The sequence below is a fragment of the Poecilia formosa genome, unplaced genomic scaffold, assembly GCF_000485575.1.
Source record: "Poecilia formosa unplaced genomic scaffold, Poecilia_formosa-5.1.2 Scaffold70, whole genome shotgun sequence".
Classification (NCBI taxonomy): Eukaryota; Metazoa; Chordata; class Actinopteri; order Cyprinodontiformes; family Poeciliidae; genus Poecilia; species Poecilia formosa.
Window position 1 is genome coordinate 160131 of NW_006800009.1, and position 14989 is coordinate 175119.

General features: G+C 38.4%; 1 protein-coding gene across 1 annotated transcript in view; it reads right to left on the reverse strand.

Annotated features, from left to right (window-relative positions):
- nalf1b (NALCN channel auxiliary factor 1b) overlaps positions 1–14730 on the reverse strand; it is an 83791-nt gene extending 69061 nt beyond the window's left edge. The window contains exon 1 of the mRNA XM_007555355.2: positions 13975–14730. Within this exon, the coding sequence (XP_007555417.1) occupies positions 13975–14709 (735 nt within the window). The 5' untranslated portion in view covers positions 14710–14730. The remainder of the gene's footprint in view (positions 1–13974) is intronic.
- Positions 14731–14989: the final 259 nt, after the last annotated feature.

The window sequence follows — 14989 nt, forward strand, 5'->3', positions numbered from 1 at the left end:
AAAAAAAAACTATCAAAATGAATTTTCACAGAGATAAAATACCTTGTCGTTCCACTTCCAGTATTTTAAATCCACTATAAAATTGTACTGGCATGATATCAAATATCACACATACAAGCCTGTGTTGCAGATAGCTCGCACAGGGCTGCTTCAATGAAGTTCTGCTGAAATGGAATCCATTTATATCAATGACTCATTCTATTGAAAAGCAAATTTCGCTGCCTTTCAAATAAACAATCAGGTCTGCAGATCACTGTCACATTCACACACGAAGACTGAATAAACATGTGCATCGCAGCACAAAAGGGAACTTTGCTCGGCTGTCGTGGCTGCACTTTTCAGGTGGCTTGTGTTTCAAAATAAGGCTCCCAACGTCTGTTGATCAAACCCGTCAGCTTTTGTGGATACGCTGTCAGCTGAGGGCGAACGAGTTAAACAAGCAGACTGATGCATTTTATTTAACACTGTTCAGTGCATTTTGTGGGGGTTTAAAAAGTCATTTTCACACTCCTTCCACATTTGTCACAGACAATAACAAATCCCACACAGATCTATTCATTAAGAGATAGAATTGGAACAAATGGAATAAGGCTCGTCTTTGTCTGTGCAACAAATGAAATTGTATTGCACAATAAAATGCAAGTAATTGGACAGCTTTTGTGGATGTGAAGGCTGCCATATCACTTCTGAGACAAAGCTGAGACACCTAAACGGACGAGTACATAGGAAGGGACCCAGACATGCTAAATGGGTTAGCACAAGCATTCTTTCAAGTTAAGGGCCTGCAGAGGATATTATGCAAAATAAACTAAATAACGACTGGACATGTGCTTGTTGATTTGATCTACTCTTCAAGGCTGTGAAGAAGAAAAGTGCATGGTCTTTTGTGACGTCTGTGTGGACGGGTAACAGAAGATGACGAGGAAGCGTTTCCATGGGAGTGCTGCTCCTTCCCAAAAGGCGCATTCCCTCCTCTCCTGCCTGGGGAGGAGATGAGGGAAATAAACACTCATACCTCATGAGAACAGGAGCATTCTTGGCTGCTTAAGATGCATTTAAAAGCCTCCTAAATAAATCTAAGCAAGGAAGACAAACATGCTTGAAATCTATTCAGCCCTTTCTGCTTGCCTCGGTAGTGGAGACACATTGAGTGGAGTTCATGCTACTCCTTGACATTTTTCATAGTTTACCACACTGTAGCTTCAGGTATTTGGGTATTTTCCAGTCAGCTTTGCACATCCAGACACTGAATTATTTTTACCAATCTTAACACAACAGCTTAAAGTTCATTCAAGCCGGATGGAGAGCATCTGTGAACATAGGTATCAATTTCTGGCAGAGATTCCCAATTTGATTTGAGTTTGCCCTTTAACTTGGCTTTCCAAAAACTGAATATACTTTCATCTACAACTCCATTGATGATCTGGTTGTAAGTTATGTTTGTTGTCCTGGTGTATGGTGAGCTTTTGTCCCCTTTGTAGGTCTTTAGCAGCCTCTGAAGTATTTCTTTTTTTCAAGACTGCTCTTTAGTATCATCTATTTTGTACATTCTTATCAACTTCAAACAACTCCTGCATATGTGAAAGATTAGCATTCACACAGCATGACGCTGCCACCATGATGTTTTGTTGTGGCTCTGATAAAGAAACACATTTATTCTCCTCACATAAGCTACATTTTGCCATTCATTCTCTTTAGATGCTTAGATTGTGAAGCTGATGATATGCATTTCTTTTTTTCCCTTCAAAATTTTGTTGAGATCTTGCTGATCCTATGCTCTGAATCGGTATCCTCAATTATTCTTTTTAACTAATCTTACAGATTTTTTTTTCTTTTTAAAGCCAGTGTTTTAGCACATTCACAAATATAAATCCTAAGCCATTACCTCCTATATGTGTTCGCTGAGAGAGGCAATTAAAAGTGTATTTCAAAAGAATTGCTTTGGAATGAAAGAAGGTTTTCCTCTCTAACGCAAAATTTAGCAACCTTTGTCAGACATCAGGAGTCATGCTAATGATCATGATTAAAGTAAAAATTCTCATCTAGCAAACTGTTCTTAAGGGTTTTTTTGTCCAGTTGAGATAATTTTTTTTTTTCCGTACTTGCATAGAAGATGACATTGTGCAATGTCTTTTGCTGTATAAACACCACAGAGCAACACAAGTGCCAAGTGAGAAGCTCATTGCAGGCTTTATTTCAGAGCTACGTTGCACACACAAGGTGCTGTCTGCGGCGTTATTTTAGGATAACAGCCAATGCTGCTCTAATTAGTGGCACTATGGTTTCCTCCTATCTTCTGATTACTGATGAAGCTTTTTCTCAACTGCTGCACTCGAAGGTTCTTACCCTGCTGTCACAATGTTTCCTCTGTGTTTTTCATGCCAAACTGAATGTCAGAATATAAAGGGGATTTTGGCCAAGATCAAATGTTGCCATGGATTTAAAGTAGTATGTGTCTCTTGTGTGGGTTGGGTGTATCTATTGGGATCAAGGGTGTGATATTCATCATATCCTGTCCACAGCGCAGTGTTGTTTTTTTTGTGATACCACAAAAAATATCACAATCTAAAAATATTAAAAGAAAAATTTATATATATATATATATATATATACTTTTTATATTTAAAGGTAAACTGACTAGCTGGAAAGGACATTTCAAATCTCTAGCAGTGCCATAAACCGAATTGATAAAAAGTAGGGCAGTCCGTGAACTTTGCTTTCAGTTTCTAATATCCTGCATGCTGATGTGAGTAAATATTTATTGAGTCACAGTTACATTGATCCTGTGGCAGCAGCAATGTGTGAGATGTACAAAGTGTATGAGAGAAGTAAATAAATTAGCAGGCATGTTTTAATTAATAAACAAGCTATTCTATAAATAGATCCACGTTATTGTTGAGAAATGATCTAGGCCTTCAACACTTCAAAAACGTTCAAGAAAGGTTGTTGTTGTTTTTTTCCCCCCACTTTCTGAAGCAATCTTCACCAACAGCAATACAAAAAAAAAATGACAAGTAATGATGGGGTACAGAAGCAGTTTTTTTTTTTTTAAATGTACAAAAGTTTAAGTTGTGGCAATAGCAGTGGGGAAATGATGCTGAATTACATCACATATTCTTGTGTGGACAATTTATCACTCAGGGGCAACACAGATACAAAAACCGCATTGCCGTTTCGCTGAAAAATTGATTCATTCTTCTCTTTTTAATATTTTCTTTTCCCGCTCTTCTGACTAGTTAGAGTTTAAATCCGTCGCCTCAGAAAGGCTGCAGTGACAATTTCATATTGCTCAGTGGAATAAGAAAATCAGCAGGGGACATTTAACCAGGTATGGTAACTCCATTATGGTCTGCATAAAATGAGCAGCACAGGAGAAAGGAGGATCCTTCTTTTATTTATTTATTTGCTGACATGGAAACGTCCAGCTTTAAATCAGTTATAAGACCTGTCAGAGCAATAAAAATGACCCAGAACCAACGTTTCCCTACATATAACAGCATGTAACTGTTGCAAACACATAGAGATGAGGGAAGAAAGAGATGAAAACAGAAACATGAGAATGGACACTTTGCTTTTGAAGTTGTTGAATGAATGGTGGGACACAGAGCCTTGCTCATCTGTTGCATCTGAAAGTCTAAAAGTAGAAATAAAGAGCATTCTACTTCTTTCCAAAGGAAATAATTATTTCTGTAAATGCCTTTTGGAAGAAGGAAGCACAGAGTCATAAAATTGTAATTAGCAACAACAGCAGCTCAAACGTTTTCTTTCTTTTTTTTTTTTATAAAATATGATTTATACTGACATTGGCTCTATGTAGCTAGTGTTACAGTAAAAAATTCCTTATTTTATAATCCTTTGCTTTGTTGGATTTCTTTGAAGAAATAAAAATTATATAAGGAATTTAAAAGATAATCACATGCTATGGTTAATTTTTACAGTTTGAAGAAAGCATAGGTCCTTCCTTAAATTACAAAAACAAATCTACTGACCAAACAAAAACAGTAATACATGTTCGTAATATAAAAAATGTTGACCTCTTTTAAATTTTCTTAATTAGAATAAATTGAGAAGACTCATATTTTTTTTAACCTGGACTCCTTCCTAATATCACGGAGGATTTGATTGAAAGACTTTAACATGTAACTAACACCCAGATAAACTGTATAAGTAGTGCTATCTTCATGTTTCCGTGCAAAATTTGACATTTTCATGTAAAATGTTGAACTTTGGGTTGAACTTTGGCTGCTGCAGTTGAATGTTGCCAGTTTCAAACGTGTAGCTTGTTACAACCGCATCACACATTCCCGCGTTTGGGTATAAAACCCATCTCACTCAGACAAAAGCCCCTGTGGTGAGTCAGGAGATGGAATTGTACGCTTGGCAAGCGGTGACCGATATCATTTCTCTGATTTGCATGCGTGACTCATTTGCAGCGTGGACACAGAGAGCAACGGGTCTCCTCTGCGCTGACTGCTGGCGGCGGTATCGTGCAGGACGACCGTTTCAGGCACTCACAGCCGCGCGCTCGCTTGGGTCAAAACCGAGCTGCGTCAGAACAATCAATGCTTCACCTTTGTACAAAACAACGGTTGCTCTGTTTTCAACATGTAACATTGCTTATTGCATTTTAATTAAATGTGAATTGTTGAACAGTGAATCTTTTCCCTGCACTTGGTCGTGCCCCGCCGCGTCTCTTCGTAACGCCCACTTCATTAGAATTTTTCAAAGATTTGTCAGAGACTGTCATCTCTCAAAGCAAAACATAAAAAAATAACGTGTCAAAAGTTTGCTACAACCTTCTCCATAATCAGTGATGAAATCTTAAGCAGAATTATAGCAGTGAAAATAATCTTGTAATTGCTGTCAGCATTTTGCATGTTTACTTTGATACTTTAATGATTTATCTTTGGTGATGAGATACAAGTCTTTGATGTCTTCCTTGCCATCAACTTAATCTTTAGCTTCCTCAGTCAAGTCAGGATTCTGGTTGAGACGCTCCAACAAGTTTATAATGTCTTATGTTAAAAAAATTTAAAAAACAAATTTGTAAAGTTCAAAAATTCCACTGAATTTAACTGCCAGGGATATGAATTATAATGAACACATATATTTTTTTATAAACAAAATTGGTATTTTAATTACATGTTTAATAAATCATACCTGCAGTAAATTATTTTTGTATTTTACTGCACTTTTAAAATGTGTTTTTTAAATAACTAATGGAAAGTACAACAAACCCTTTGATGATTTATGTATCTAATAATTTGTGGCACTTTTGAATCGTCGTACATTGATTAGATAATGCAGATTGACTTTCGTTCCTATGCAGTTTCCTCTACTGAAATCTAACATCAGGACATATTCTACCTTGATAAACCTTAAAGGTATTAAACGTTTCCTCTTCATCAAAACCTTGAACAGTTTTTTTTAGATACACTAACATGCATATGGACTCTGAGGTGACCTTTGCTTTTCTTTTTAACCTTTGCATTTATTGAAACTGATCTCCAAATTTCACAGTGCCATCATGTGTTGTTGCTGCTTTGCCAAAGCATACGACCACAGACCAGAATAAGCAACAGCCTCAGCTGTACAGTGTGAAGTTAACACGTAATCCCACACAGCTAAGTTAAATGAGCATTCAGACAAATACTGGTGTGCAAATGGTGAAAGTTTATTTAATTCACTGCGAATTTGAACATTATTTTATAAGTGTACACAGAGAAATCTTTGTGGACAAGCCCGCAGTGGATGGGAAGGAAAGAACTTTAACTTAGATCACTATCAATTACTCCAGCAGAAGAAAAGGCTCGACACCCACGATTCTAGAAAGGCAGCATGAAAGACGAACCGTAAGCCTTGAAGGAAGGAACGTCTTCCTCATATGGATGGGGACAATGAAGAGAGAGAAATACTTTGTGTGTGTGTGTATGTGTGTGTAAGTGCGATGTGGTTTCTCCAAGCTGACACTGATGGGAGAGGATGTGAAAGCAAGAGAGGAACGCTCACTGATGGAGGGAAGAAGGAGATCAACATGTTGAGACGGAGCCCTGGAGACACAGCCACCAGAGAAGCAGAGAATTATGGGAGTGCAAATTAAATTACACCGGAAGGGACATTCAGGTCTGGACCTGCAGGAAACACTGTGTAAGGGGATCTTTGTGTGTGTGCGGGCGCACGCATGTGTGTGTGATGTTCCTGCACATGTAAAGGTACATTAGGAGGATTTTATGTTAATACACTTCAAACTCAATGGACAAACCTGAATAAAGAGAGATCAAAATGAATCTATTTTTCATGTTTTAAATATCAAAAAGAAATGTAAAAGGTGTGAAAAAGACAAGAGTAGGGAGAAATCCAGCTGTTCTACTGACAAAGGTCAAGAAACACAGGAGACTGATCAGGGATCTCACTGTGGAGAAGTTTAAAGTAAGCTCAGGACTAAGTAAGCTCAGGACTAAACACTGCTTCATGGAGCAGTGCTTAGTCCATCATCTGAAAATCAAGAGTCTTAGACAAGAAATAATTAGACAAGAAAAACAGAAGCCTATACTCTGACGAAGCAGCAGATATACACAACTCGTGTGAAAAATTGTGATCGCTACAGATTAACTGGACTTTATTGGGAGAACTGCAATAAGAAAACTATTGTTCAACACAAGCCAAAGTTCAGTTTTCCATTTGACGTAAACAACAAGGGGGACACCACAAACATGCAGAAGAAGGTACTGTTGAGATATTAAGCCAAAATGTGACTTTTTGACCACATGTAGTGGCTGGAGGTGCAGTAGAACTGCTTAGATCTAAGCAAAGTCAAATCTTGGAATGGCCCAGCCAAAGTTCAAACACACCTCCAATTAGGAACTGGAGAAAAACTAAAGAAATCATGCTCACGTACGTACGCTCTCTATGCAGTCTGACTAAGATTGAGCTATTTGGCTAAGAAGAACGGCAAAAGTTCCATATGTGCAAAGCCGGAAAAGAAAACCTGCAATAACCTTGAGGACGTAACTCACTGGGTTACACCCAAAAGCACATCAACTCCACTTACTAACAAGATGACTACCACTGTATTCAGAAAAACGCTGCTGAATATAACAGCAGTGTTATATTCAGATGAGACTACAGGCAAGACAAGTGAACTCTTTAAAATCAAAAACAATGCAACTTCAGTATCTGAAGTTAGTTTTAGAAGGGTACTTAGTTTTTTTTTTTTTGTTTTTTGTTTTTTTGTTTTTTTGAAGAAGTAAAATGCACTTTCACGAAAACACAGGAACTGTTTTCAGAAAGAAAGAGGGTAAATAATTTGAGAGGGTGAATTTAAAAATGACATGTCAAGACTTTGAGAAGTATGTGTCAGGAATAAAATTATCTGATAGTAAAAATATAAAAATGTGAGTTTAAATAATTCAACTATGCTTAAAAAAATCGGGATGAAAAACAGTTAGATAGAAAAAATGATGAAAAAAACACAATTATTTTTGCTATTTAGATTTTTTTGAATTTGTTTTTCTGTTGCTATTTTGCAACAAAGAAGCTAAAACCTGACTATAAATACAGTAAGTAGCTCTAAAATTGGGGCTATTAAAGTGAGTTGTGTAATAGGCAGAGATAAATAAGTTTACACTCCATCCTATTACTGTTAAAAGAAATCTGCAGTGTGTGAACTAGGTGTAATATTAACATTCATAATATTTTAAATAAATAAATATTGTAATGACTATACAAATTTGATTAACCCACTTTCTCCTGAGTCTTTTCTTTCATCAAAATGACCCAACAAATTGTTGTTAGCTTAAGTCTCACTAAAAATGTTCATCAAGTGTGGACATCATCGCAGCTGAAGTCCATTTAACAAGTCAGATTTGATAATAGTCTTTGAATCCATTCTTAATTATAGCATCCCAACAAATTTTGTATCCAAGTCATTCTTTGCAATTGTCGCACACGTCGTCATTGCAGCTGCAATTTAACATATTGTGGCGCTCCAGTGACAAAGTAAAAAGGGCCGGACACAGTGCCACACTTTTCACATTTTTATTCGCTAAAGAAATTTGAAAACTTTTAACGCCTATACCTTCCACTTCACGCATCGTCCTGTATAGGTACGTCACTTAAAAGTCCTAAGTTAAAGCTGGTGTTTGCAATGTCACAAAACCTGAAACATAATCCAAGAAGAATGAATACTTTTGTAAGACAATGGGAAACGCTTTCGTGCACATGTGCTGAAGGCACCAGGGGCCATGCAATGTGGCACAGATGACAGGCTGTCTGGCCAGCAGTAATATGAAGAAGAACTGTGTGTGCTGCACACTTCAAAGCTTGTCACTGGTTGGATGTCCGTGACCTCGGGGTTCTTACTGCAGAAAGAGAGGCCAGCAGCCTCAGGAGGAAGCGACTCAACAAACAGCCACAAGCAACCTGTCAGCGGACAAATAGACAGCAAAGTTTGTGCACACTTCAAGTTATCACTCTTGACTTGTGAAGGATCTTGAAAAGATACTATTGGCCCTGGGAGATTTTAGAGGTTTTATAAGATCATTTGCCTCCTTTTAGTATTGCTACATTTCTTGCTACGTTGTAAATAAAATGGCAGTTATAATATCTGTTTCAGTTTACCCCTTTTTTTCAGATACTAATTTCCCAGTTTCAATCACCACAAGTCTTTCTAAAAGTCCAAGCTGTCATTCTTCCATCTCAACTTTCTAAAAGGCTTGTGGTCCCCTGAGCATCAGACTAATTACTTCAAAGCTTATTCTTAAGACACACTCTCCAGTATGCAATCTTTCTCTCAGAGCTATTAATACACAATTCTAGTTTTATTCCTACTTTCAGAGACTCGGTTGTTCATATTCACAAAAGTATGAAACCTTGGATCAGTTGCAAGGATCAAAAGTGTTATCAAGGATAAATGCGGCGGGAACTCAAAGCTGGAACTGCAACTTCATAAATATTAGAGTCAAGAAATTTCATCTTTTTCAACCAAGGTAGAGATTTATTTTCCAATGCAAACTGTCATTCTATTATTTTTATTTGTATTTGTGTAAACGTTATTGTTCTGCTTTTGACTTCATTATGGAACAAGATTTAGAACTGAAAGATTTGCAGTCACCACCATGAGAGTTGAAATTGTTCACATATGGGTGTGTTTAATCACATGAGCACTCTTGCCAAAGTATAAACATCCCTGGAAATTATTCACTTTTTTTATTTATAACCATGAGCTTAACTATTTCTAGAACAGGTATTAGGTCTCCATATCCCATTGAGAAACTACAAAATGAATTATCTAAAAAGAGATTATAGCACAACTGCAACAGTAGAAAAACTACTACCATTTGCATAAATGGGAAAACTGAAAAATACAATTTTTTATCATTTCAAGAAGCCCACAGTCACTTTGGATCAGCTACAAAGATCTACTGCTCAGGTGGAAGAAAGTTTCAACAGGACGATTATTAGTCATGCAAACTTTTGTTGAAGGAAAACCACTAGAAGTGCACAACAAATATTTAAAACAAAGGTGCTGTGATCAAATGAGACAATTTATTTTTTGCCAACACGTAAAAGGCTGTAAGTGGTGAAAATTGTGTCTGCAAGGTCAGTCAAGTTGGTCAGAGTTTATCTGGGTTGATTGATTAAACACATATAAATCCAGGAAGAAAACTAGTTGAGAATTTGTGGAAAGACCTGAAAATTGAATTTCACAGTTAAACTGAGCTTGAGCTACTGTGCAAAATAGAACATAGAAAAAAAAATATTTAGATGTGCAAAACGAACAGAGAGATAATTCAGAACACTTGAATATTTAGCCGCAGTAAACAAAAGTCCTACAGAGTATTCAATCAAGATGGACTGAACAGAAATGCATAACACACTTTTCAAAATGTTTAACATCTACATCATGTGTACTATCTTTCCCACTGCAGAATTATCCACTAAATTTTATTGGTTCATCTCCTAAAAGTCAATTAAGATGTACTGGAGCAGATCACATTGAAGCAGAACCTTTCAAACACTCAGTAGATTTATTTTCTACAGGTATTTTTGATCTTCTGAAGGTAGCAGATAAAACAAAATTACAAGTCAAGCTTCTCTCGTTAAGATATTAAATAACAAAATGTCAAATAAAAAGTTTCCAATAGTAAGGATTAGGAAAGCGTTAGACATAAAAAGAGTACTCATTGCATTTCTAATAGGTTTGTAATTAAGAGGCAGCCTTGTCGGTGTTTCATGTTTACAAATTAAAACTCAAACCAATTTTAAAACAGTTTTAACTAAACAAAACTCACCATCAATGAGAAAAATGTGGTATTCCTTGAAATGTTTCTCACCAAATAAAGTACAATATTAAAGCTCACATTTCGCTCCATTAAACTCACAAACTTTACATCACGCTTTAATGGCTTTAATGGCAAAAGCAGAATTGCTCTGTATTCAGCTCCATCTATCTCACCATCAAGCTAAAAACCACCACTGCCCCAGCCAAAAAAAAAAAAAGCAGCATAAGATTATGCTGCCATCACAGTGGGAATTATGTCACTGGGTCATGTATAATGTAATTTTTCTACCACACACATTGTATGTAAACCAAAAAGTTGGATTTTCACCTCACCTGACCAGATGACATTCTTCAACCTGTTCATTTTGTCTCTTACATAGCATGTTGCAAATTAGAGTTCAAGATTGTAAAAGGATAAAATATAGAAAAGCTTATCTGAAACAAATATTTTATGCACATCCCTCTATTGGTCCCAAATGTTGCATTTCAAGCTGGATCCTTTCATACATCAAATATGCTTCTGAGCACTGTTATTAAACACAAATGTTAGTGTTGCCGGAACATAAAACTTTTTCTTCACCCTATTGCTTTTTCAGTCACTTTATGTTGCTAAAGAAACTTTATATTGCATCACCTCTTGCATCATATAGTGACAATACGTGAATGCAGCATACAAATGTGTCTGTTGCTCTTTAATTTCCTTTAGGTATTACAAACTTCTCAACAATGTTCTATATGCGAATAACGTATTTTCCACAGGGAGAAGGTTTTAGAAGAAAGCTACAGAGGATATGAGAGCGAAAACCCATAGCAGCTCCTTCAAGCTGCCTCGTGTCTTTGTATTGTCCAACAGAATGGCCTTTGAAGAAGCAGTAGCTTCTGGAGGAGGCCTGCAGGCCTGGGGAGTCAGACTTCCACAAAGGTCACATGTACACTGAAACAGATTAACGATTCAGACTGAAATAAAGGGGCTAAAGGGCTAATGTAGCTCAGCCTGAGTCTTATTGCATTAGCAAAAGATGCAGTGCAAAAGCAGACTGCTTATTAGATGACATAATGCAAATTTGTATTTACAGATATGGTAGAATATAGACTAACGGAAATAATTTGCATTTGAAACTGTACACATGAGAAAACAAGCATGTTTACATGCTATGGTTCAAAAGAAGCTAAGAAAACTCTTCTGTAGTGATCTGATTTATTTGTTAAGACGTATCTAACTCAGATTGTCAACATTCAGAGTCAGACAGACTTTCCATTTGAACTAAAAAAAAAAAAAAAAAAAGATTTAAATTGTTTAAGCTTTTTGCTACAAAATGCAAGGTTGTTCCTTAGGTGAATTTCTCTCCAACCTGAACTGTTCAATATAAGAAATGGGCATACACACTACAACATAGCATATAACTGTAAGCCTATCTAAGCACTTAATGTAGCCTAATGATGCACATTGTAATATTGCAACATTAGGCCGGGTGGCTTTTTAGCTCTACCAGAAAACTTATCTTCATTTGAATTCTTTGTACTGTATACCAGTTATTGTGATTGTATTAAAGATGCCCTCTAGACATGCGGTGATTATTGAAAAATATTTATAGGCTTAACACTTTTACCCATTTTGATCACTAAACACCTGGATTTTATGTGACCAGAAGCAAATGCAGCATTCTTGCTAGGTGAAAACGAAAATGACACATATAAATTAGTGACCTGCTCTTGTAATGAGCCCACTTTACTTTGATACCCCTAAATAAAGTGCAACCGATTGCCTTCAAAACACACATGATCTAGTAAATATATTCCAGCTGAGTAATTATATCTGTTCTGTGAAATGGCACAGAGGTTTGTTAGATAATATTAGTGAACAAACAGCATCACAAAGATTAAGAAACAAAGCAAACAGGTCAGTAATAAAGTGGTGAAGAAGTTTGAAGCAGGAGTTGGGTTATGAGACAAAAACCCAAGTCACAGATCACTGGCCGATTCACTGTCCTAGAACAATATGTTAAAACTGCAAACCTTCCAAGTCATAGATTTACATCTAAACTAGCACACTTCGCTTGGAGAGCAGTAATCAGATAAGAAGCAAAGTGATCCATGGCAAATTCTGCAGAGATCTACAACTAAGGCAAGAGAATGTTGACAGGATCACTATAAGCTGTTTGCAGTTTGCCAAAAGTGATAGAAGACACAGCAAACACATGGATGTAGGTCAGATGAGTCAATATATCAATATGAATGCATGTGTGGCAGAAAATTGAAACTCCACATCCCCTTGTACACCATACCCTCCCTCATCATGAAACATGGGCATGCAACATGTAGAATGGTTGCCTTACGTCAGCAGGGACAGGGGAGCAGTTCAAAGTTGGTGGGAAGACTGAAAAAGTTAAATATGGAGCAATAATGGAAGGCAGCCTGTTTGAGGCTGCTAGAGCAATGAGAATCATATTCAACAGCTCAACAGGACAGTGACTCTAAAGATGCAGAGCTAGAATGAAATGATTTAAATCAAAGCTAGTTTGTGTGTGAGAGTGTAGGTCCAGTCAAAATTCTGTGTCGAATCATGTTGTGTTTGTTGTGAGATTTCCTATCTGGAAATGCATTCAGATTTCTCAACGGGAAAAAAAAAACTGTTGAGTGTCAGTTTGTGTTGTTTTGTTATAAGACACTGATAAAACAGACTGAAATTTGAGGTTCTAAGGTGTCAAAATGGTTGACAAATAGAGAATATGTTCGATTTGGAGAATATTTTTTGGAAGGCAGTTAATCTGGTCCTGGGTCATTAAACAAAAATGAAAACATGTGAAATCTTATGGAGAACTCTTCTAAAGTCAGTTCAATACGTTACACATTGTTACATACATTAGTGATATTATCTACCTTGCTGTTAAACCGCCTGCTATAGCCTTAATACATCCAAGCTTTGAAGTAAAGACTTTTCCTTCTGAAAGCCCTTTGCAGCATTTTGTTTCAGCACCATGGACAGTTACAACAGGACTGATAAAACAAAGGCAAGTCTCTGCAACCATCCAGCTCAAAACAAACAAAAACAGTCTCAACTGTTATTCAGCTGATGCACCTCGTTTCTCCTCGACAGCAGGCAGACTGAGCTCAAACATCAAACGTGACACAAAATGTAGGATCCATCTTTATCGTCTGATGTGTGCTGTTAATTGCAAAAGCAAGCATGGTGTGTGACTGCACTCTACTGCTGCTGCTGCTGGAACAACAGGTAAACTAGGGGAAGTGCAAATCCTGGATTAGATGCAGAAATCACAGAAGTGCTATTAGAAATATTAAAACGGTGCACCCTGTCTCTCTCTCTGCTTATCTGGTTGAGATGTGACTCAATCTGACTCCATATGCCAGACATTAGCTGCAAGGTATGCTACACAAACGGCCAACAGTTATAATAAATAAATACACATATAAATAATCATATAATATAAACGAAACATTAAAAAATATACATAAAAGAAGATTTGCAGCCTTAGATGCTTATACTTCCTCCAGTATCTTCCAGTTTGTGCAGAATGTGCTGCAGCCATGCAGTCTGATGACCTATAGGTACCTTGAACTTTTGAGCATTAATGCACACATGACAAATATGCCAAGCGGTTACCATGACGACCGTGACCTCCCTACCCCATTTTTCTTCTGAAGTGCACGTGCGGGGCGTGCGTGCGTCCTACCTTGCACTCATCCATGCACGTCCTGACTGAGTACACGTCCGTCTCGTACTTCTGAACCAGCAGCTCAAACTCCCTGTAGTTCTCCTCCGCCTGCCGATCCAGACGTTGATAAGCCCGGACACACTCCGCGCACCCCAGCAGATCCACCCCCATGGTCGTATCCAGGGAGCAATTCAAAACGTCCGGACTCGTAAACCCGTAAAACAAATCCAAAAGTGAGTAGGAATTACAAAAAGAAAGGTACAAATCGCTCAGATTCACGTACGCCGACTGTGTCCCCTCTTCTTCTTCGCCAGAGAGGCCCAGGCACACTGTCAGAGCGTCCGTGAAAGTGAAGCAGTCTCTGGACACGCTGTCCGGGTGACAGGTGTCCATCCGCCACAGAGGTTTGGTAGAATTCCCTATAAAAATAACATCTTGCTCTCTGGCGAGGCGGCGGGGGTCGGGTGATTTTGGGACGTGGTGTGATTGGGGGGAGTTTGGCTTCTTCTCGCCCGCGTCCGAGATAGCGTGCCCCTCGTCCGACCGCTTGTCGCGGGTCCGCGTCAGCTTGGCCTCGGCGCAGAACCACAGGTGATCAGAGAGCAGGACGGTGATGAAGAGCAGAGAGGCCAGCGACTGTCGCCATCTCTGGGCCCGCTCCGGCTCCGTGAATGGCTTCTCGTTCTCTCGGGGTGCAGACCAGTATTTTAAGCATTCGTTATGCTGCCGACGCATCCAAACACCCCTGGTCATATTTTAGGAGAGTGCTGCCCTGGGCCGACTCCACCGCGGGGGCTCCTCTGCCACAATACTCATTGACTTGTCGGGCGACGGGCTCCGGTTGGTTCTCCTCTGCAGCGGTAGGAGGGGGGTTCGGAGCCTCCGCCGGTCCAGGGCGCTCCTGCTATCGCGCCCCGCAGCAAGTCGGTGCTATTCCGAACCAATTAGCGTGCCCGCACAGATTAAGCTTCGCGCTGCCGCATCCCGGTTCTCCATGGCTCTCCGGGGGGGAACGGCGTCCTTTTTGACCGCA